Source organism: Eubalaena glacialis, chromosome 6 (assembly GCF_028564815.1).
Source record: "Eubalaena glacialis isolate mEubGla1 chromosome 6, mEubGla1.1.hap2.+ XY, whole genome shotgun sequence".
Taxonomy (NCBI): domain Eukaryota; kingdom Metazoa; phylum Chordata; class Mammalia; order Artiodactyla; family Balaenidae; genus Eubalaena; species Eubalaena glacialis.
In genome coordinates, this window is record NC_083721.1 from 47,347,258 (window position 1) to 47,371,639 (window position 24,382).

Genomic DNA, 24,382 nt, shown 5'->3' on the forward strand with positions numbered 1-24,382 from the left:
CAAAGCTAAGTCCTTGAATATTGCATTCACTGGCCTTGGCTTAACTCCCCATAGCATTCAGTACCAGGCTAATGCCTCTTTTTCATGAAAGCCATACAGACATGAGAATAGCCATTTTTGTTTTCCTTCCTTGATTTAAGCTTCTCCAGGTGTAGCTAAATCCCCATCTCTCTAGCTGTTCCTGGTGTGACATTGTTTGGGGTTTCTTTACTAACCTTTCTATTTCAAATTTGTGATTGCTCCTTTACTCCAGCTGGTAGTAACTAGTAGTAGGTTGAAGATCATAGGAACCCAGGAGTTGTACTTGCTATACATTTAGAGAGAATGATTTTGAGGCTCAACTTTATCATTACCCGTAATTTCCTTAGGTTCAAAATTCTGTCTCGTGGTGGAGACTTCTATTATAATAATTGCCACTAAAGAACACCGCTTTGCCTTTCTTCTAATTTCTAAATGCACCAACTGCTTAGCACTTCGAAAGTGAAATGCGTATAGAGATATATGAAAATAAGCATTTTCTATTTCTCCATAAATTTTAAGCTTTTAAGAAAAAAAGTCCCCGGTAATCCACAATTCAGCACATCAACTGATTTCTTTTTTCTCTTTCAGTAATGTGTTACCACACATACATCTAACACATGGAAATAATCTTAATGTACTCAGCTTTTTAAAACTTTCTTTACTTGGTAGAATCTAAATATTTTTTCATGTTACTCTATGATTTTCATAATTAAGCATAATCGCTTTCTTATTGTAGGACATCAGTTCATCAGTGGGTTCTGAAATAAAATATTTGCCATATTTTTGTTGGTTTTGTTTTTTGATATTTGTTTCCTAAAAATTTTTTTTAAAATGACACTTTCTACTAACCCAAGAAATACAGAGCATGCAGTTTTGTTTGTTTTGTTTGTTTTTGTGTCAGGGTTATTTAGTCTTGTGTAAGAAAAGCTATAGCAGGAGCATTTCAGATTTTTTTTTCAAAAGTTTTTGGAGAAAGTGGCCCATGGCACATTGTTAAAGTAGCTGCTGTTCTAACTTCCCACGCTTCCTTTCGCCTCACTTCCTTCTGGATATTTTTGTTCTTCTTGACCTCCTCCACATTCTCCTGTCTCCCTCCCTCCCCTTCCTCTTCAGAAGGTTTTCCAGCAGCTCCTCCTTCTCTCACCTCTGCATTGAACAATAAAGCTGTGTGTACGTGTGGAGAGAAGCTGAAAAAGAAGACAGGTGGTTCTTTCATTACCGGGTTGCTCTGGATTAATTGAGGTGGATATATTATTTTTTTCAAGGAGACTAAGCTGGATCCCGTGGATAACCAGTCATGGGCTACAGTCATGTAATATATGCAGCCGGTTTTGCTGTTGGATTTTTTTTGTTTTGTTTTTGGTAATTACATCATCCTGCAGAGCATTTTGGGAGGGGCCAGTAGTGAGTTTACTAAAGTAGTATTTTCATTCAAAATTTTTTTTAATGGCTTAAGATTTTTCTCGGGTAGCCAAACCATCCTTATAAGCATGCTACCTTTGTGTTTTATTTCAGCACTTACAAGTGAAGAAGCAGCACGACCTTTTGTCTTGGATAATTTCTAGTGGAGAGGCTCCAACAATTTAGCAGCAGCCTCCTGGGCCTCCGGCACCCTTACCACATTCTACATCCTCAGGGGACAGAGGGCCTTTGGGAACAGACCCCTAAAAGTGTAGGTAAGCAAAGGCAACAGGACTGTCTTCTCAGACTTCCTAGCTGTTAAGTTGGAACACTTGAAATATTTTTATACAGTGTTTCCCTCTGGCAGGTGACTTTACCCTCTCCTTCTTTGTATACAGCTGCCTGTTAATTTATCTCTTACTAGCTTAACAGGTGGCCAGAGGGCCTATGAAACTACATATTAGGTAACCAGTGACTCTTTAGCATATCCCAAAATTGAGCTATGAAAGTTTTAATTATTATTTTTATTCTCAGTCTAAATGGGCCTTTTTGGGACTGTTCTAAACCAACATGGACGTGAAAGAGTAAGTAAACTGAAGTTACAACTAGAATATTACATGCATCGCAACTATTGTAGCAAGTGCTGTTAACCAGCTATGTTAGAATGAACTCTAGTTCCCTCTCTGTCTTTAATGCTACAATTAATAATAATTTCATTGAAGTACCTTACTATAATTTGTGTGTATATTCTCCTTACTATGCATGGAATCCCATGTACAAATTTACACCTGTTTATAAATTCATTCTGAGAAAGCTCTGGAGCTCAAATGTCTTCTAGGAATTAGCTCCATGTTTTACCCGTGAATCCATAGCCTTTCTGATTTGTTGAGGTTCATCAGAGAACAATTATTCTACTAGCAAATTTGTTATGTTACTGCTTTGTTTGGAAATCATTTTATGAAGGACACTTATTGACTTACAGTATTATGCTTTAGTACTATTGGTACATCTGGGCATTTACAGTGGTTTTGGGATTTAGTCCTTGGGAATCTCTTGAGCTCTTCATTGTTCATACCAAGATTATGAGTGGGCTCAAAGTCCTTCCCTACTGTCCTGAGGCACTGGTCTTGCAGAACTTTTGAGCACCGTGAATGTGGGCTGAAGGTAGGGCTGGATCTTCAGGTTTCTTACTGCCAGAAACATCTTAATTGAAGGAAATCTGGGCTATAATCATCTTGGAGATTTCTGGAACTGCCTTTCCTGTCAATCTATACATCTCCTTGCATCAAGAATATGGAAATATTTTGAGTCCTTATAGCCTAATGGTGAAGAGCATGGGTTCTGCTATGTGCCTGGGTTCAAATCCCAGCTCCACCACTTACTACTTGGGTATCCTTGGGTACATTATAACTTCTCTGTGCTTTAGAGTCTTCATCTGTATGATAGGAATGACCTTTCTTAAGGGATGTTTTTGAGGATTAAAAGAATTATATACCAAGAGCATTTAGAAGAGTTTCGTCACATAAGTGTTCAGAAAATTTAACCTAGTTGTATTGCCATCTGTTGCACTGTTTTTTCTTCTTCCTCCATTCTCTAGTCTAGGGCTAACAGGTATTCAACTCTTCATCCTTACCTTCTTAGATGTTGCTGACTGACCCTGGCATTTGCTTCTGAGCCTAGAGCACCATATTTGAATCCTTCTCAACGTTTTAATGGATCCAAATCAGAGTGTAAGGTGAAAACTATTTGCCAACTCATTATTTGTAAAGTTCTTGATTTTCTTTCTTGCTTCAAGACATAAATTTGATATGCTGATTACAAACCTAGGTTGTTTGGTTTTACTAGGACTCAGAGCAGTTTTATTATGAAAAGCATAGAAAGGAATGGCTTCTATAGCCAGAAATAGGGTCTAAGATGAATTTTACTAATGAATTACTATTATCTTAATGCCTTTTGTTTTACATTTAGAAGCAGATGGGTAAGCCTTCCTATCACAGATACTTTGAAATGTTTAAATAAATGTGGAGAAATAATAGCGTAGTAATGGAAGCTTAATTTTCTTTCTTTTTTTTTTTGTGGCTCTTATTGTACACTGTCATGAATTCTTCAGTATGTTTACCAGGATGTTATGAAGTTAGTTTTGTTTTTTTTTAATAAATTTATTTATTTTTGGCTGCGTTGGGTCTTCGTTGCTGCGCGCGGGCTTTTTCTAGTCGTGGTGAGCAGGGGCTACTCTTTGTTGCAGTGCGCGGGCTTCTCATTGTGGTGGCTTCTCTTGTTGCAGAGCATGGGCTCTAGGCACGTGGGCTCAGTAGTTGTGTCTCACAGTGCAGGCTCAGTAGTTGTGGCGCACCGGCTTAGTTGCTCTGCAGCATATGGGATCTTCCCGGACCAAGGCTTGAACCCATGTCCCCTGCATTGGCAGGCAGATTCTTAACCACTGCGCCACCAGGGAAGTCCCCTGAAGTTAGTTTTTTAGTGAAGCCTTGGTGTATGGGCAGCTTATACTTTATTAGTTTTAAAAGCAGAATTAAAAACAAGACTAGGAGAGTCCTTACCATGTGCCAGATATTTTTCTAAGTGCTTTATATTTACAACTTATATAGCTCTATTAGGTACTATCTTTATTCCCATTTTACAGGTGAGGTATAAAGAGGTTAAGAAACTTCCTAGGGTCATACATCTAGACAGAGGTAAAGCTGAGACTCAAACCCAGGGTGTCTGATTGCCAAGCAGACAACCTTAACACCTAATTGCGCTGCTACCTGCAGAGAAGAAATTACATGAAGAAGAAGATGAGAAGGAAGATGGAAGGGCCAAATTAAAGAAGTCTTAAATGCCAGGCTAAGTGATTTTATGTGTATTTGGCAGACAATGGGATAACACTGAAGGTTTTCCTGTGGGGTGGATGACAAAATGAGAGCTGGGCTTGCTTTGAGGAGTTTATGCCAGCGCAGCACATGGGCTGATTTAAAGGGAAGATAGATTAGAGATCATTGCTAGTAGCTGAGAAGTAATGAGACCATGGGTTTAGGAAATAGGATTAAGATAAGAGCTTGAGAACACCTGTATTTAGGTGTGCCAAGGAGGAAGAGAAAGATTTAGAAGCTCAGGCAGCAGGAGTTAGACACAGGGCCACCCGAGGGAGGTGTTTCAGGAATTGAAAACCATAGAGATTTGAGAAGATTGGAATGAAATGAAGACTAGTGGGTTATTGTTGTGTACCCATGATGAGCCCGGAATCATGCTGGAGGAAAATCCACATAAAAGTGTTCTCCTGCACTGCCAACTCTGCTACTTATGAGTGAGGTCACCTTTGGCAAGTTTTTACTTTTTTCTAAATCCTGTCTGCTTCTTCTGTAATGTGGTGACATAAGACCTTACTCTGTCTAAATGCCCTGAACTCTTGCAGTCTTTCCAGCTCTAAGATCTGTATATTCCTGGGTCCCAGGTATGAATAGCAATAATTGGAAATGTTGTTGTGAGTGAGTGGTGATTCAGTTGGCCCTTTTAGGTGAATCAGAAGGGGATGCAGGATGAAGTGTGTGTCACGTAGATGTAATCTGAGAGATGTAATCTGTATATTATCTCTCAAAAATAGCAGTGGTGATACTGGTAGTAGATGGAAGGTGGAAGGATAAGGCTGTAAACAATATAGGAATGAAAATATCCAGGGAATTTATAGAGAGACCACAAATATCCCCTAGAATAATGATGGAAATTTTTCTCAAAGCCGCTTATTTTCAAAGAGAGTCTCACTAGTTTGTTCAGGGAAAATTTTGTTGATTGGAAATTTTAAAAGGTCAAGGCCAAAAGACTCTTAAAAGAGGTAGCATGGAACTTAGAATGAGCTTTTAGTTCCTCTCAACAACTGTTTTTTGTGAAGCCCTGATCCTCTCCATGGGCTATGATTCCTCTTTCTTCTGACCTTCTCCAGCAGTGCTTCTCAAACACACAGATCACCTGGGGATCTTGTTAAAATGCACATTTGACTCAGTAGATCAAGGGGTGGAGCTGAGATTCTGCAGCTCTACCAAGTTCCCAGGTGATGCCAATACTGTTACCAAATGCAAGTTCGTGTGCCCAACGCACAGTGAGGCCAAACAAACCGAAGTGTCGGAGTTTGGAGCAGAGAAAGGTTTATTGCAGGGCCAAGCAAGGAGAACAGGTCACTTGTGTTCAAAAACCCCGAACTCCCTGATGGTTTTTGGGGAGAAGTTTTTATACGCAAAATTTAGGGTGAGGGCTGCAGGGTGTGTGACTTTCTTCTGATTGGTTGGTGGTGAGGTAACAGGGTGGTGCTCCAGGACTCGTGCTCAGCCTGAAGTTACCATCCTCCACCTGGGTGGGGGCCTTAGTTCCTGCAGAAGAACTCAAAGATATATTGTTGTGTATATTCCTTGAGGAGGAACCAGGACCCTGCCCCAAAGCTGCACTATTGTTTCTTGATTGCTCCTCCCTTGTTTCTGCATCCCCTCCCTTCCCTAATTAGCAACTGTTTGAATCTGCCCTTTGGAACTCAGGGAAGGTCTAGGAGGCAGAATGAAGCCTATTTCCTACAAACAAGAAATGGGGGACACAGAAAGGTTTTGTACCAGGGAGGGACCCACAGGGTCCTGCTTGGTTTCAATACTGCTGGTTTGTGGACCACACTCTGAGGAGCAGGGGCCTAAAATATTTAATTTTACTTCCCACTACAGATAGTCATAGTCATCTTGGAACAGTGTAACTTCCCTCGCCAGACTGTGAGCTCTGTTTGCCATGTCTTAAAATAGACTACACATGCATAATGAATGCTCAATAGTAATAGATTAATCCATTCTTACCCCTGTCAGTGATTTGTATTATTCAGTGGTGTCAATAATTTGAATTGTTACAGAGAGGGGATTTTTCCTTTTAACTGAGCAATTGAAGCAAATCTGTTGTTCAGAAATAGGCACCGGAATGTAATATAAAATTTTCATATAAAGTTAAAAATACATTTACTATATGACCCATGAAAACACATGCCTACCCAAAGTCTTGTGCTTGAATTTTCAATGTAGTGATGCCAAGATCTCGGCCTCTGTGCTCTGGTGCCAAATTGAATCTTGGAGACACTTTTGGGTGAAATAAAAAAGAATAGCTTTATTGCTTTGCCAGGCAAAGGGGAACACAGAAGGCTCCTCTCCACCTGGGAGGATTTGGTGAGGAGTTCTATAGCAGTAGTTCAAGGGTGGGGTTGCTGATAAGGATCAGGGTGTGTGCAGGGCCTATACTCCTTTAATCCAGCCTCATGTGGTCTTCTGATGAGTTTTGAGGTTATCATACTGTGATCTTCTCTCTGGAACATCTTGCATTTTGTGGGTGTTTTAGTTCTACAGAAGAGCTTAAAGATATTGTTATGTGTGTCCCTTGAGGCAGAACCAGGACTCTGTTCCAAGCAGGCTGCACCACTGTTTCTTGACTGTTCCTCCCTTGACTCTGCATCCCCTCCCTTCCCTGATTAGCAACTGTTAGAATCTACCCTTAGGAACTCAGGGAAGGTCATGGAGGCTAGAGTCTGTTCCCTACAAACAAGGAACAGGGGACACAGAAATGCTTCCATGCCCAGGGGCCCCACAGGGTCCTGCTTGGTTTCAGTAGCTGTATTTATAATAACTAAAACCAAAAAGTAACCAAATGTTTATTAACTGGTGAATTGATAAACAAATTGTGATTGTGGTGTAGCCATACAATGGAATACTACTTAGCAATGTCAACTGATTTAAAAAAGTGCACAACCTAGAAGCTGAGAATTATGTTTTATTCAGTGCCCTATCTGAGTATTATAACCTGAGAGACAGCGCCTTAGATAGCTCTGAGGACCTGTTCCAAAGAGGTAAGGGAGAAGCCAGGATATAGAGGAGTTTTTGCTGAAACAAACCTACAGACGTAGTTGAACATCAAAAGATTACTGCTAAAAAACAGACATCTCAAGTTAATGATTTTAGTACTTTTCTATGTGTGGGAAGATGCAAAGTCTGGGCTCATTGAAATTATTCCTTTGATATACATCTTAACTGTCTAGGGCCCATATCCTGTTTTTCTCCACCTCAGGGTGTACTGTTGGGGGACGGGGGGTGTTGGGGGGGGGCGGTGGCTGCAGTGGCTGATGGTTTGCTGGTGGGCAACATTGCTGTTTGCTGAAAGGGTAGGCAACCTTTTTTTCTTTTTCTTTTTTTTGTCCACAGCAATAAAAAGGAAAAAGGCATGAATTCCTGGTAGAAGTAACAACATGAACAATTTTTTTCAAAAGCGTTATACTAATATAAATAAGCCAGAAATAAGATACATACTGTATGATTCCATTTATATGAACTTTTAGAGAAAGCAGAACTATAGTGATAAACAGATCAGGGGCCAGGAACTAGGGGAAGAGAGTTGGCTGCAAAGAGGGACAACACAGGAACTTTTAGGCTTGTTGGAAATGTTTAGTATGATTTTGGTGATTGTTACACAACCTTACAGATTTGTCAAAACTCATGAAATTGTACACTTAAAAGTGGTGGATTTTATTATAATTTTCTTCCCTCTATACAGTTAATTTTAATTTAATTAATTTTAAAAGTTTATTTATTTTTGGCTGCTTTGGGTCTTCATTGCTGCGCGTGGCCTTTCTCTAGTTGCGGTGAGCAGGGGCTACTCTTCACTGCGGTGCGCGGGCTTCTCATTGTGGTGGCTTCTCTTGTTGCAGAGCACAGGCTCTAGGCACGCGGGCTTCAGTAGTTGTGGCACGCGGGCTCAGTAGTTGTGGCTCGAGGGCTCTAGAGCACAGGCTCAGTAGTTGTGGCTCACGGACCCAGTTGCTCCACGGCATGTGGAATATTCCCAAAGCAGGGATCAAACCCGTGTCCCCTGCACTGGCAGGCAGACTCTCAACCACTGCGCCACCAGGGACGTTCCACAGTTAATTTTAAAAATTGGCCACCGTCATTAACCTGTTAACAATATCTATTACTCTTTAGAGTCTATCTTATCAATAGGACATTAATATAAGAAATAGAGAAAATTTCCACTCTGGGAAAAGAAATGGGTCTCTGGGAGAAAATATGAATAAACAGTAGGATCATAAGAAGTTCCCTTAAAAGCTTCTTTGTGTATTTTCAACGAAGCTGAGGCTAAAGGGAGAGATCTTGAAAACAGGAACTTCAGTTCATTTATTTTTAACATCTAATATAGTGTGCTATTAGCTGAATGATTTTAGTCTGTCCTGCTGCACTATTAAGAAACAAAATTCTGCTGAAACATCATTTCTCTTCTTTTTATATTCTTTGCAGTGAGCATACCCAATTTTGGGGACAGGATCTGGTCATCTGCTTCGGCAGTGAAAGCTTAGCTTTTATTAGCTGAAAAGATCTGTCTACATATGGTAAGGATGAAATCTGGGAAAAGCATTGGCTTTCTTTTATTTATTTTTAAAATTTTATTTATTTATTTATGTATGTATGTATGTATGTATGTATGTATGTATGTATGTATGGCTGTGTTGGGTCTTAGTGTCTGTGCGAGGGCTTTCTCCAGTTGCGGCAAGTGGGGGCCACTCTTCATCGCGGTGCACGGGCCTCTCACAATCGCGGCCTCCCCTGCTGCGGAGCACAGGCTCCAGACGCGCAGGCTCAGTAATTGTGGCTCACGGGCCCAGTTGCTCCGCGGCATGTGGGATCTTCCCAGACCAGGGCCCGAACCCATGTCCCCTGCACTGGCAGGCAGACTCTCAACCACTGCGCCACCAGGGAAGCCCAATTTATTTATTTTTTATACAGCAGGTTCTTATTAGTTATCTATCTTATACACATCAGTGTATACATGTCAATCCCAATCGCCCAATTCATCACACCACCATCCCCACCGCACCGTGGTTTTCCCCCCTTGGTGTCCATACGTTTGTTCTCTACATCTGTGTCTCAACTTCTGCCCTGCAAACCGGTTCATCTGTACCATTTTTCTAGGTTCCACATACATGCGTTAATATACGATATTTGTTTTTCTCTTTCTGACTTACTTCACTCTGTATGACAGTCTCTAGATCCATCCACGTCTCAACAAATGACTCAATTTCCGTTTTATGGCTGAGTAATATTCCATTGTATATATGTACCACATCTTCTTTATCCATTCATCTGTCAATGGGCATTTAGGTTGCTTCCATGACCTGGCTATTGTAAATAGTGCTGCAATGAACATTGGGGTGCATGTGTCTTTTTGAATTACGGTTTTCTCTGGGTATATGCCCAGTAGTGGGATTGCTGGATCATATGGTAATTCTATTTTTAGTTTTTTAAGGAACCTCCATATTGTTCTCCATAGTGGCTGTATCAATTTACATTCCCACCAACAGTACAAGAGGGTTCCCTTTTCTCCACACCCTCTCCAGCATTTGTTGTTTGTAGATTTTCTGATGATGCCCATTCTAACTGGTGTGAGGTGATACCTCATTGTAGTTTTGATTTGCATTTCTCTAATAATTGGTGATGTTGAGCATCTTTTCATGTGCTTCTTGGCCATCTGTATGTCTCCTTCGGAGGAATGTCTATTTAGGTCTTCTGCCCATTTTTGGATTGGGTTGTTTGTTTCTTTAATATTGAGCTGAATGAGCTGTTTATATATTTTGGAGATTAATCCTTTGTCCGTTGATTCATTTGCAAATATTTTCTCCCATTCTGAGGGTTGTCGTTTTTTTTTTAAATTTATTTATTTATTTTTGGCTGTGTTGGGTCTTCGTCTCTGTGTGAGGGCTTTCTCTAGTTGCGGAGAGCGGGGGCCACTCTTCATCGTGGTGCGCGGGCCTCTCACTGTCGCGGCCTCTCCCGTTGTGGAGCACAGGCTCCAGACGCACAGGCTCAGTAATTGTGGCTCATGGGCTTAGTTGCTCTGCGGCATGTGGGATCTTCCCAGACCAGGGCTCGAACCCGTGTCCCCTGCATTGGCAGGCAGATTCTCAACCACTGCGCCACCACGGAAGCCCCTGAGGGTTGTCTTTTCGTCTTGTTTATGGTTTCCTTTGCTGTGCAAAAGCTTTTAAGTTTCATTAGGTCCCATTTGTTTATTTTTGTTTTTATTTCCATTACTCTAGGAGGTGGATCAAAATGATCTTGCTGTGATTTATGTCAAAGAGTGTTCTTCCTATGTTTTCCTCTAAGAGTTTTATAGTGTCCAGTCTTACATTTAGGTCTCGAATCCATTTTGAGTTTATTTTTGTGTATGGTGTTAGGGAGTATTCTAATTTCATTCTTTTACATGTAGCTGTCCAGTTTTCCCAGCACCACTTATTGAAGAGACTGTCTTTTCTCCATTGTATATCTTTGCCTCCTTTGTCATAGATTAGTTGACCATAGGTGCGTGGGTTTATCTCTGGGCTTTCTATCTTGTTCCATTGATCTATGTTTCTGTTTTTGTGCCAGTACCATATTGTCTTGATTACTGTAGCTTTGTAGTATAGTCTGAAGTCAGGGAGTCTGATTCCTCCAGCTCCATTTATTCCCCTCAAGACTGCTTTGGCTATTCGGGGTCTTTTGTGTCTCCATACAAATTTTAAGATGATTTGTTTTAGTTCCGTAAAAAATGCCATTGGTAATTTGATAGGGATTGCATTGAATCGGTAGATTGCTTTGTGTAGTGTAGTCATTTTCACAATATTGATTCTTCTGATCCAAGAACATGGTATATCTCTCCATCTGTTGGTATCATCTTTGATTTCTTTCATCAGTGTCTTATAGTTTTCTGCATACAGGTCTTTTGTCTCCTTAGGGAGGTTTATTCCTAAGTATTTTATTCTTTTTGTTGCAATGGTAAATGGGAGTATTTCCATAATTTCTCTTTCATATTTTTCATCATTAGTGTATAGGAATGCAAGAGATTTCTGTGCATTAATTTTGTATCCTGCAACTTTACCAAATTCATTGATTAGCTCTAGTAGTTTTCTGGTGGCATTTTTAGGATTCTCTGTGTATAGTATATCATGTCATCTGCAAACAGTGACAGTTTTACTTCTTCTTTTCCAATTTGTATTCCTTTTATTTCTTTTTCTTCTCTGATTGCCGTGGCTAGGACTTCCAAAACTATGTTGAATAATAGTGGTGAGAGTGGACATCCTTGTCTTGTTCCTGATCTTAGAGGAAATGCTTTCAGTTTTTCACCGTTGAGAATGATGTTTGCTGTGGGTTTGTCGTTTATGGCCTTTATTATGTTGAGGTAGGTTCCCTCCATGCCCACTTTCTGGAGAGTTTTTTATCATAAATGGGTGTTGAATTTTGTCAGAAAGCATTTTCTGCATCTATTGAGATGATCATATGGTTTTTATTGTTCAGTTTGTTAATATTGTGTATCACATTGATTGATTTGCGTATATTGAAGAATCCTTGCCTCCCTGGGATAAATCCCACTTGATCATGGGGTATGATCCTTTTAATGTGTTGTTGGATTCTGTTTGCTATTATTTTGTTGAGGATTTTTGCATCTATACTCATCAGTAATATTGGTAAGTAATTTTCTTTTTTTGTAGTATCTCTGTCTGGTTTTGGTATCAGGATCATGGTGGCCTTGTAGAATGAGTTTGGGAGTATTCCTTCCTCTGCAATTTTTTGGAAGAGTTTGAGAAGGATGGGTGTTAGCTCTTCTTTAAATGTTTGATAGAATTAACCTGTGAAGGCATCTGGTCCTGGACTTTTGTTTGTTGGAAGATTTTTTTTTTAATAAATTAAAAAAAAATTTATTTATTTTTAGCTGCGTTGGGTCTTTGTTGCTGCGCTCAGGCTTTCGTTAGTTGCGGCGAGCAGGGGCTACTCTTCATTGTGGTGCACGGGCTTCTCATTGCAGTGGCTTCTCTAGTTGTGGAGTACGGGCTGTAGACGCACATGCTTCAGTAGTTGTTGCTTGCGGGCTGTAGAGCGCAGGCTCAGTAGTTGTGGCACACAGGCTTAGTTGCTCTGCAGCATGTGGGATCTTCTCAGACCAGGGATCAAACCTGTGTCCCCTGCATTGGCAGGCGGATTCTTAACCACTGTGCCTCCAGGGAAGTCCCTGTTGGAAGATTTTTAATCATAGTTTCAATTGCATTACTTGTGATTGGTCTGTTCATATTTTCTATTTTTTCCTGGTTCAATCTTGGAAGGTTATACCTTTCGAAATATTTGTCTGTTTCTTCCAGGTTGTCCATTTTATTGGCATAGAGTTGATTGTAGTAGTCTCTTATGATGCTTTGTATTTCTGCGGTGTCTGTTGTAACTTCTTCTGTTTCATTTCTAATTTTACTGATTTGAGTCCTCTCCCTCTTTTTCTTGATGAGTCTGGCTAAAGGTTTATCAGTTTTGTTTATCTTCTCAAAGAACCAGCTTTTAGTTTTATTGATCTTTGCTATTATTTTCTTTATTTCTATTTCATTTATTTCTGCTCTGATCTTTATGATTTCTTTCCTTCTCCTAACTTTGGGTTTTGTTTGTTCTTCTTTCTCTAGTTCCTTTAGGTGTAAGGTTAGATTGTTTATTTGAGATTTTTCTTATTTTTTGAGGTAGGATTATATTGCTATAAACTACCCTCTTAGAACTGCCTTTGCTCCATCCCATAGGTTTTGGATCATTGTGTTTTCGTTGTCATTTGTCTCTAGGTATTTTCTGATTTCCCCATTAATTTCTTCAGTGATCTCTTGGTTATTTAGTAACGTATTGTTTAGCCTCCATGTGTTTGTGTTTTTTACGTTTTTTCTCCTGTAATTGATTTGTAATCGTATAACATTGTGGTCAGAAAAGATGCTTGATATAATTTTAGTTTTCTTAAATTTACCAAGGCTTGATTTGTGACCCAAGATGTGATCTCTCCTCGAGAATGTTCCATGGGCACTTGAGAAGAAAGTGTAATCTATTGTTTTGGGATGGAATGTCCTATAAATATCAATTAAATCTATCTGGTCTATTGTATCATTTAAAACTTGTTTCCTTATTAATTTTCTGTCTGGATAATCTGTCCATTGGTGTAAGTGAGGTGTTAAAGTCACCCACTATTATTGTGTTACTGTCGATTTCCTCTATTATAGCTGTTAGCAGTTGCCTTATGTATTGAGGTGCTTCTATGTTGGGTGCATACATAATTGTTATATCTTCTTCTTGGATTGATCCCTTGATCATTATGTAGTGTCCTTCCTTGTCTCTTGTAACATTCTTTATTTTAAAGTCTATTTTATCTGATATGAGTATTGCTACTCCAGCTTTCTTTTGGTTTCCCTTTGCATGGAATATGTTTTTCCATCCCCTCACTTTCAGTCTGTATGTGTCCCTAGGTCTGAAGTGGGTCTCTTGTAGACAGCATATATATGGGCCTTGTTTTTGTATCCATTCAGCGAACCTGTGTCTTTTGGTTGGAGCATTTAATCCATTCATGTTTAAGGTAATTATCGATATGTATGTTTCTATGACCATTTTCTTAATTGTTATGGGTTTGTTTTCGTTGGTCCTTTTCTTCTCTTGTGTTTCCCACTTAGAGACGTTCCTTTAGCATTTGTTGTAGAGCTGGTTTGGTGGTGCTGAATTCTCTTAGCTTTTGCTTGTCTGTAAAGCTTTTGATTTCTCCATCGAATCTGAATGAGATCCTTGCCGGGTAGAGTAATCTTGGTTGTAGGTTCTTCCCTTTCATCACTTTAAATATATCATGCCACTCCCTTCTGCCTTGTAGAGTTTCTGCTGAGAAATCAGCTGTTAACCTTATGGGAGTTCCCTTGAATGTTATTTGTCATTTTTCCCTTGCTGCTTTCAGTCATTTTTCTTTGTCTTTAATTTTTGTCAATTTGATTACTATGTGTCTCGATGTGTTTCTCCTTGGGTTTATCCTGCCTGGGGCTCTGTGCTTCCTGGACTTGGGTGGGTATTTCCTTTCCCATGTTAGGGAAGTTTTTGACTATAATCTCTTCAGATATTTTCTCTGATCCTTTCTCTCTCTCTTCTCCTTCTGGGACCCCTATAATGCGAATGTTGTTGCATTTAATGTTGTCCCAGAGGTCTCTTAGGCTGTCTTCATTTCTTTTCATTCTTTTTTTTTATTCTGTTCCACGGCAGTGAATTCCACCATTCTCTCTTCCGGGTCACCTATCCGTTCTTCTGCCTCTGCTATTGATTCCTTCTAGTGTATTTTTCATTTCAGTTATTGTATTGTTCATTTCTGTTTGTTCTTTAATTCTTCTAGGTGTTTGTTAAACATTTCTTGTATCTTCTCGATCTTTGCCTCCATTCTTTTTCCGAGGTCTTGGATCATCTTCACTATCATTATTCTGAATCCCTTTTCCCTATCTCCACTTCATTTAGTTGTTTTTCTGGGGTTTTATCTCGTCCTTTCATCTGGTACATAGTCCTCTGCCTATACGTTTTGCCTGTCTTTCTGTGAATGTGGTTTTCGTTCCACAGGCTGCAGAATTGTAGTTCTTCTCGTTTCTGCTGTCTGCCCTCTGGTGGGTGAGGCTATCTAAGAAGGTTGTGCAAGCTTCCTGATGGGGGGGACTGGTGGTGGGTAGAGCCAAGCACTGGCTTTCTTGAAAGACTGAAAGAGGAGGTGTGTGTATACATATAGGAACTAGCTGCATAGCATTGTGGAGCAGAAGAATTGGGGGGAAGAAGAGAGAAAGAAAATTATGCATATTCTTGTGCTATACAGAATGGAAAAAACTATGTATTTAGAAATCAGCCAGAATGTATACAGTTGGTCCAATTTGTTGAAACTATACTAATAGCTTTTCCGGGGAGGAGGTACATAAATCAAATTATAATTTTCTATTAATTTATTCAGTAATATCAGATTTTTTCCCCCTTAATTTGTATTAAATAACAGTAGCTCAGAACTTCAGATTTAAATTTAGCTTTTTTTAGGTGGTGTAATATTGCATACTGAATTTTATATGTGCTATTCTTTATTTTTAAATTTTGGCCTATTGAGAATTTTCAGATCCTTCTAGTAGAAATCTGATCAACCAGACTACTAATTCCTTAAGATTTATCTCTTTAATTGTGAAATGAACAGTTTTTTCTTTTGTATTTTAATGTTTCTAAGTAAGTATATTTTAATAAATGCATACTTTAATGTGTATCATTCCCTTGCTTAACAAGGTATTAAGTGACTATATTAAGTTCATGCTGTTATAGTTAAAAAATACAGTAATTATAGTTCTCCAGAATGTACAATTTAGAAGTTTCCCATAATATACAATATAAAAACACAGATCTCTTGAGTGGGGATGATAGCACCCCTGTTTTCATCATCGTATGTGAAAAGGGCTTAGTGCAGTGCTGGGCATTTTGTAAGTACTTAATAAAGTGTGCTATTATTTATATGATCATCAGCACCAGAGGGTGGAGGTCCTTGGTATATAAATGAGGCTTCCGGACACATTTGGATCATACCATTAATAATAAGGATCATTGCTTGAAAGAGGGGTAATAACTGAGTTAACGAGGACTGAGGCCTTTCCATCCATTGCTGCGAGGTCCTGTGTTCTTCTTTAAGGCTTGGGCTCTATGGAGATGGCTAGATCTAGGAGGCTTAGGGGACCCATGGGGCTGGTCTAAGAGACTTAGACATTAATGCATAGGTAGAGCTGCAGCTCATGCTCACAGAGGCATGTGATTGCAGAGAAGAGTCATAAGCTGAGCAGTAAATACATCCTGCCTTCCTTCCTCTTCGTAAGATCTGTTGCCAAGTGCAGACAGTCTCGGGTATGTGTCAGTGTGAGCTGAGGTCTGGTGGAGACCTGAATGAAGAAGAGCCTCTCCCAGGGTTGAATGGACACAGGCTGAGAGCAGGGCCACCTGGTAAGATTGTGGAGGTGAACCTTGAACAGGGGCACCTGGCTGAGAGGAAAGTTGTGGTTGAAATCCTGCCCGTGCCAAGCTATGTGCCCACAGGGCTGTGTGGAGCCAGGTGGGGTGTCCTTTTCTATTTTGCACAAAGATGCAAGTTATCGAGTATTTTTGCTGGGCAGAGGTACGCTGGATGAGAGAGGAGACCAAGCAGCAGCAGAGCAAGACCTGTATCACTGGGGAAGCAGAGGGTATCAAGGGATAGAGTGGATGAGTACGTGGTGTAGGATCCTAGTTACTTAGAACTGGACGTTTGATTGCTGAGCTGCCGGCGTAGCTGAGAGAGAGAAGAATGAAGACCTTGGAAAACTAGGATGTAATTCAGGGACCCGGCAACAGGAAGTCAGGCCAGGTGAATGACATGTCCAAGTGTGGGATCAGTAGCAACCTGACCAAACTGTTGAGCTGCTGCTGGAGGCGTCTCAGGCTCCCTTTCCTTTGGGCCAGGATCAGGCTCACAGGTTGGGGTGGAGCTGAGCCTACAGATGGGCACCGGGATGTGTCTGCAGCTGAGCCTAGAGGTCACTGGGTGGAGAGAGGCCGGGCAGGCTGGGTCCGTCTGTGTGTGGAAGCATGTTTCTTCCTTGGAGTCATGTGATATTGACTGAGATACCCACAGGGTTTTTGTGCTTAGAGAATAGAATGATGTTTCCAGAATTATTGCTGAATGTGCTTTTTTCTAACTGGTTGTTGGAAAAACAAGCCTCTTTAGGTTTCAAAAAGCATTAGAGAGTCTAAAAATAAGAATCTGACCATTTTCAAGTGTCCTTCCATAGGGTTTTTGTTTTGTTTTTATAAGCAATGCTATTATGGTTGCCCTGGGGCTCAAGAATGTGCATTGAAATAGGAATCCTCCAGTTTGATTCTTAAGCGTACTGAAGTTTGAGGATCACTGCTCCAGAACACTCAGTAGAACCATGGAGAAAAAAAAGGAAAAAAGGATTTACTGAAATCCAGAATAGGGTGGGGAAGAACAAGGTTGTGAGTAATAGGGTTTTATTTCAGCACAGTTTGTGACTATAAACTTTATCTCCATTTCAATTCCTAGAATTGATACTGCTTAGGGAGCTGGTAGGATGGGCAGATGAGACATTCTGTCATGTTTAGTCTGGTATCAGGAGGCTGGACCTGCACCAATTTGTAAAAGCTCACATCTGGAGAGCAGCAGTACAGTGTGTGGACTCTGGTCTGATAGATACGGGTTTGAGTCTGTTCTGCAATTTATTAGCTCAGGTAAGTTAATATTCCTCTCAGAGCCTCAGTTTTCTCATCTGTGAAATGGGAATTGTAAGTTTACTATTTCCCTCACAGGGCGGTTGTGAGGATTACATGAGATAATACACCAAAAGCATCTGTTAGGGGCCTTGACAAATGCTAAGCACTGCTATATCTTAATGATTCTAATCAGCCATGATTCATTAGGCATTTGCCATGTGCTAGGCATTTTGGATAAAAAATCAATACAAAGCATCTAGTTATGAGATCTGTAACTACATTCAACGATTATCTACTTAGCATCTTCTGTGTGACACGTAGAAGTAGATAAATAAATGCAAATAAAATGATTGACAAGTCCTGCTCTCATGGAGTGGGGTCATTATTGTAACATCTGTTATGGTCTCTGTATTTCAGTACATTCCTCCATGGTTCTCTTGAGAATCCTAGAGCAGTGATTCTCAAACTGTAGTTTGGGTCGGCATAAGAATCAGACTGGAGTGTTCTTGTTTCAATATACTTTTCCAAGCCCTAGAGACTCAGATGAAGTAGGGGCTCGGGAATGCGCATGTTAACAAGCCCTCGGCTGGTGCTGACCCTTGGACATGCCATGTCACTTTGGGGAACGCTGCCCTGCAGCCCTCTCCCTGCAACGCGTGTCTGTATTTGCCCTTTCGGAACTCTGCCCATCAACAGCGCACTGTCAGGAAGTTGTCAATTAGAATTTTCTCTTTTGGGTTCTCCTCATGTATTCTGTCTTGATAGACAGGATGACACCAGTAATAGAACTGTGAGAAAGAAATGGTCAGACTTAAGTCTGTTTCTGTCTCTTAAACTGTGTGAGCTGGGACAACTCACTGAATCGCAGAAACTTTCATTTCCCTCATTCATCAAGAAGATGATGCCTGCACATCTGGTTTTTTTTTTTTTTTTAACATCTTTATTGGAGTATAATTGCTTTACAATGGTGTGTTAGTTTCTGCTTTATAACAAATTGAATCAGCTATACATATACATATATCCCCATATATCCTCCCTCTTGCTTCTCCCTCCCACCCTCCCTATCCCACCCCTCTAGGTGGTCACAAAGCACTGAGCTGATCTCCCTGTGCTATGCCGCTGCTTCCCACTAGCTAGCTATTTTACATTTGGTAGTGTATATATAAGTCCATGCCACTCTCTCACTTCGTCCCAGCTTACCCTTCCCCCTCCCCGTGTCCTCAAGTCCATTCTCTATGTCTGTGTCTTTATTCCTGTCCTGCCCCTAGGTTCTTCAGAACCATTTTTTTTTTTTTAGATTCCATATATATGTGTTAGCATACGGTATTTGTTTTTCTCTTTCTGACTGACTTCACTCTCTATGACAGACTCTTGCACATCTGTTTATCAAGCTTGTTTTGAGCCTTAAATGAAGTGATGGACATACAAGCATTTTATGAACTTATAAAATATACTGTTATTATTAAAGAGAACGAAAACCTGTTGCCAAGATTGAGCTCACTTTGGCATATGCAGATTATTCATCTATTGGATTATGTATCATAATTTGGGAAGAAATAAACATCTGATCTCTGCCAATGATTCCTGCTCTCCCTTGACACCCTCTACTCACACTTTCGGTGAATAATTGCTTTATGGCTTAAACTTTGTGAAGGATGTTTTAGGGACTCTGGTCTTAGTAGCATCTGCAGCCAAGAAGCTGATATGTGTTGTTTAATGTCAAGATCTTGAAACTTGTTTGTTTTGGTAATTGAAGCTATATTGAAGGGGCTTTTTTTTTTTTTTCCTCCCCTTAAAGCAGGCACTCTATGTTAAATTCTTACTGGTGTTCCTTTGAGTCTTTTGCTCAAAGCAAAATGGTTGTTTCATTTATAGACTTATAATGAGAGAATTCATTTATTTGTGGAAGTTTTTGCTGTGAGCAAGCAGAGGGACTCTACATGTTTATCACAAGGATATCCTGGCTGGCCCCAGTTTGCTTTGCAACTTGAATATGGATGTTTTGAATTGCCCATGACATGTGAGAGAGTGGCAAAGCTTCCAAAATTTTTCTCAGGTGGTGTATGCAGTGGCTCTTCACGAGTAGGTTCATTTTACTTTTTGAAGGAAAAAAATGTTTTCTCACACTTCTTTGTCTTCAGCTAAACCACAAACTGGTGAGGAAAAAAACAACATCTCGCTTACCCATATTTTCGTGCTCTGTAAAGTGATATATAAATTTCCCAAAGAATATGTTTTGAGGGACAGATAAGCAAATTGAACTGTAAATACTGAGTTGTTTCTCTAGACTTTCATATGCTGTCTTACCTTAGATGTAAATATGTTTTAAAAAAATTGCTGATACTGATAAGTGGCATCCTTGTTGGGTGTTTGCAAAACTGATGTTACTCTGGGTGGAGTTTTAAATATTTAATCTGAGTATTTAAGCAGATTGTTTGGTGACTATTTTGGCCCATGGTAAAATGCCTTCCAGGACAGTCTTAAGCCTGGTATCAGTAATTTCTAAAACTCTCTCTGTCCAAGTCTAACTTGTGGATTCTAGAACTTCCAGAGTTTCCAAACACCCCTGATATCTGAGACTGTCCAATGTACAACAAAAAAGGCTTAATTATAGTGTATTTTCAGCTGAGTCACAGGGTATAGAAAGAATTCCATTGTGTTCTTTGGAGTCTTTTATATTTATCCTACATTCATGTTTGCGTGACACTTGAATGAAAAAAACAAAAAACATTTTGCAGAGGCCAGTTCAGTCAAAGGGCTGAATGAGCCAAGGCCAGGCCACGCCAGCTCCCTATGTCCTGCCATCATGAATCATGACTCGTGGCCTCTGGCCAAAGTGCTTAATATTAGCACTTCTCTCACACATGAAAGGGAGGAAGCAGAGCTAGCATTTGTGGAACATGTCATAAGGGCCGGGCTCTGGGCTAGCTATCTTGCTGTCTTTGTTTCCTCGATTAACCAGTTCAGTGATGTGTCCAACATCTCCCATGCCTCACTGTCTTAGACTTTTACTCTGATCATCCCAAACCTTAATTCTCTCCATTACTTGGATTTTACCAATTATTTCTCAAGAAGCACAGAACCATACTTTTTCTTTTTTTTTTACCCACTAATGATCATGCAATTTATTTCTTGCTTTTTACCAAGAATTTAAGGTGATTTCTAAAATAATGCACAATACATCAAGACATACATTGCAAATGGGCAAGGAAGACAGAATAAAGTGGAAAGGGAAGCACAGACCTGAGGTGATCTGTGAGTCCTTTCCATGCTTTACTCCCTTTGCCAGCAGAGGACGTGGCCTTTCCGCCACAGCCATGCCCAACTGACTCTTTCTGTCAGACCAGTAAGAATACTGCACAGGCTACATTAAGGGCAGGTCAAGTTTCCCTTTGGTTTTCGCAAAACCCATGCATTTTACTGTATAGAAAAAAAGCACAGCTGGCTTTAGCTTTAGAAAACAAACAACCATAAAATATACAAACTTATTCAGCACTTATTCTTGTGTCCTAGGTTATGCCAGACTCCCATCATTTTGGCCACTCTATCTAATAGCCCAAAGAGGTTGGCTGTGTGCTCTCACTCCTCAACATGTGAGAACAGTCAGGTTGGAAAAGGGCTACTGATTTACCTAAGGCCCCTCTCCAAGCCAGGAATTATGTGGAGTTGGGCCATGATTCCTGTCTTCTGATTTCTAACCAGTGTTGACTCTTCACGGGGATTATGTCCGCTAAATTAGAAGTATGTGTAAACTAAAGTTTGCTCATTTAACGCATTCATTTGCTTCCTCCTGACAGTCTTCATTTCTCATTAGTTTATAATAGTGGCACATGGGGGTGGTGGCTGCCTTAATTGCAGTGAAGCAACAGCTGACACCAAGGGAGGTGTGCCCAGCAATCTGCACGGGATAATCCCTACAGTTTAGGGTCAACTCCAAACAGCCCCACACCCTCATTAGCTCCAGAGGGTCTCAACTCTAATGGAGCCCAGAACAATTATTACATTTGTTACGATGACCTCACATGATCAAGAACAGCTTCATTTATGTTTGGTAGATTATACTTAAGAAGGCAATGGAGCTCTTTAAGAATCTAACCAATCAACTATACTTCAATAAAATTAAAAAAAAAAAAAAAAAAAAAAGAATCTAACCAGACTCACACGTTCGACACTGCCTTGCCCCAACTGAGGTTAATAGAGACGGACAGGAGTGAGCCCAGTGGTACATTCAAGTATCTAGATGGACCAGAAACTTGATAAGAGATGCAAAGAAATAGTATATCTGTTTAAGCAACATGCATTGAAATAGAAGATCCAGTATAGAAACATATATTAAATTTGTCTTTTGCATTTAATTACATGTAGAAGTGGTAGCATACTCATTTCTGCCTTTGAAGCAGAAGTGGGAACTAAGCAAAATGTTTTAGGCTATAAAAAATATATTTTGTAAAGGGTTTTTTTTTGTTTTTGTTTTTTTTTTTGCATTTATACTCTAGAGAGGATTGTGTCCAGGTGTGTGTCTATCTATAAATGTACAGTGAACTATACTGTCCATTTAGTATAAAAACAAGCAAATAATTAGCTAAATTTACCTGTGCTGTGATATGGTTCATCTAAAAGTGTGTAAAAAGTGAGGATGTGGGAGGACTTCCCTGGTGGCACAGTGGTTAAGAATCCAGCTGCCAATGCAGGGGACATGGGTTCGAGCCCTTTCTGGGAAGATCCCACATGCCGCGAAGCAACTAAGCCTGTGCGCCACAACTACTGAGCCTGCGCTCTAGAGCCCGTGAGACAGCTACTGAGCCCACGCACCACAACTACTGAAGCCTGCATGCCTAGAGCCCGTGCTCGGCAACAAGAGAAGCCACTGCAGTGAGAAGCCCGCGCACCGCAACTAGGGAAAGCCCGTCAGCAGCAATGAAGACCCAAAGCAGACAAAAATTAATTAATTAATTAGTTAATTAAAAAAAAATTGAGGTTGTGGGAAATATTTTTTAGTAGCTTTTTTCCCCCAGTTTTTTAAAATGAGAAAATGACTTTTAGCATAAATAGCATTTAAAAGTCATTTCGAGCACTGACAAAACAAAATGTTTGTTTACATCTTAAGGCATATATTCATTTTCTCTTGAGATAGAGAAAATAGGTATATTTTAATATTTCTGAAAAAAGTTTTGGATATGAAATAGATGTGTAAAATTTTGTTCTGAATGAATTTTTTTCCTATCTAACATGGGAAAGTATTGGTCTAAACACGAATCATGTTGTGTTGATTAAAGAGGATGAGGAGAGACAGAAAAAATATTTTCTGAAAATTTAGTGGGTGTTTCCAAAATAACAGTCTGATGTCAGTTTCTTCTCCTCTTCCCTCTATATGTTTATTCACTAATGCTTGTATGTAAGCCATTGTGTAAATCACCTGTATAATGATCTTGCCTTTCCCTTGGCCTTCATCCCCTGTGTTTCAGGTGGGCCAGCCATGAGAGGGTACCTTGTGGCCATCTTCCTGAGTGCTGTCTTCCTCTATTATGTGCTGCATTGTATATTGTGGGGAACAAATGCCTATGGGTAAGTTTTATTTTTGCTGTTTAAAAATGACTACCAAACTGGTCTTTCACATAGACCTGCAAATGATATTAGAGGGACCTAGTAAAAAAAACAAAAACAAACAAACAAAAAACAAACCCTGTAACATTTTGAACCTTTTCTAGCTTTTCCATTATAAATTGGAGTTTTACCATTCTAGTATCTTATACATTACATCTAACAGTTTAAATATTGATAAACAACAACATCTTTTTATTGACTTTTCAGTGAAGCAGTGGTGTTGACCATCTTTGGGACATCACATTCTTATTTATATAATTCATCTTTTTGAATTGATGGAGTAATTCTTAGACTCAGTGGCACTTGATTCTTAGAGTCTAAAATGCTTGGATAAGAGACTGTTGATAAAATGTAGACACTACATATGGTTCCTTTTGTTTAAAAATATTTGGTGAATAATTATGTATGTACAATTTGAAATGACTTTGACTTGAAATGTCACATATAAAAGTTGAAGAGGCACAGGTAGTCTTATTAAAGAGAAAACTTCTATAATAAGATTTTTATCATTTTTCCTTTTTTTTTTCTATTTTGAAAAGTACTTAGTTTGAATAAATTAATTGCAAATAAAAATTAGCTACAGTTTATAGCCTGAATAGAAATGACTAGAATAAATACCACACAGGACTTGATTTCCTTGCATTAGTCGCAAAGCATGTGACAATCTAGAAAACTTCAAAATCAATTATATTTCTTTCAAAAAGGAGTAACAGTAGTTACTGATACATCACAACTCGTCAACTTATAATACAAGCTTCCTGACATGCATTTCCTGAGTGAACCCAAATGATCTTTTTTTAAAACAGGGAAATTTTGACATGTTGAAGTAAAGTAAAATAGTTCACAGCTTCTAAGCAACAGGTTTTGTTTTTTAAAAACCAAAAGAAAATTCAGAACAGCATTGTAATAGGATAGATTAAAGCTATGCTACCACATACAAAATTTTGCTAGAGTCAATTAAGTATAACACAACTTTTCGAACCAAAGGAAAACAAATCAAGAGATTAAAAAAATGATTCTGTCTAATCTAAAAGAAATCTACTGATTTCTACAAGTGTCACAAAGGGTTTGAGGTAGTGCAACTGTCTGTACTTTCCTTGTGGTGTGTTTAAAAAACGGGGGTGGGGTAGGGGGAGGGGAGAAAAATGTTTTCTTGCTTCTGAAAGCAAAGAACTTATTGGAATTAGAGAATAAACTGACCATGCAAGTGTGTCCCTCCATTTGGCTGTCACTGGTGCTCATCTGCCAACCAAACATTTCCTTGCGTCCCACTGTGGCAACGGTCC

At 39.6% G+C, this 24,382-nt stretch overlaps 1 protein-coding gene across 18 annotated transcripts in view; it reads left to right on the top strand.

Annotated features, from left to right (window-relative positions):
• ST3GAL6 (ST3 beta-galactoside alpha-2,3-sialyltransferase 6) overlaps positions 1–24,382 on the top strand; it is an 89,602-nt gene that overhangs the window by 18,317 nt on the left and 46,903 nt on the right. For 6 of the 18 annotated variants that reach the window (XR_009701335.1, XM_061194055.1, XM_061194054.1 and 3 more), the window contains exon 2: positions 22,958–23,057. Coding sequence is in view for 17 of the 18 variants with exons in the window: in XM_061194055.1 (XP_061050038.1) it covers positions 22,958–23,057 (100 nt within the window). In the remaining variant the exon portion in view is untranslated. Of the gene's footprint in view, positions 1–1,536; positions 1,698–3,063; positions 3,158–8,720; positions 8,813–22,957; positions 23,058–24,382 lie in introns of all 18 variants that reach the window. The other 12 variants (XM_061194060.1, XM_061194056.1, XM_061194057.1 and 9 more) reach the window with 8 other exon arrangements.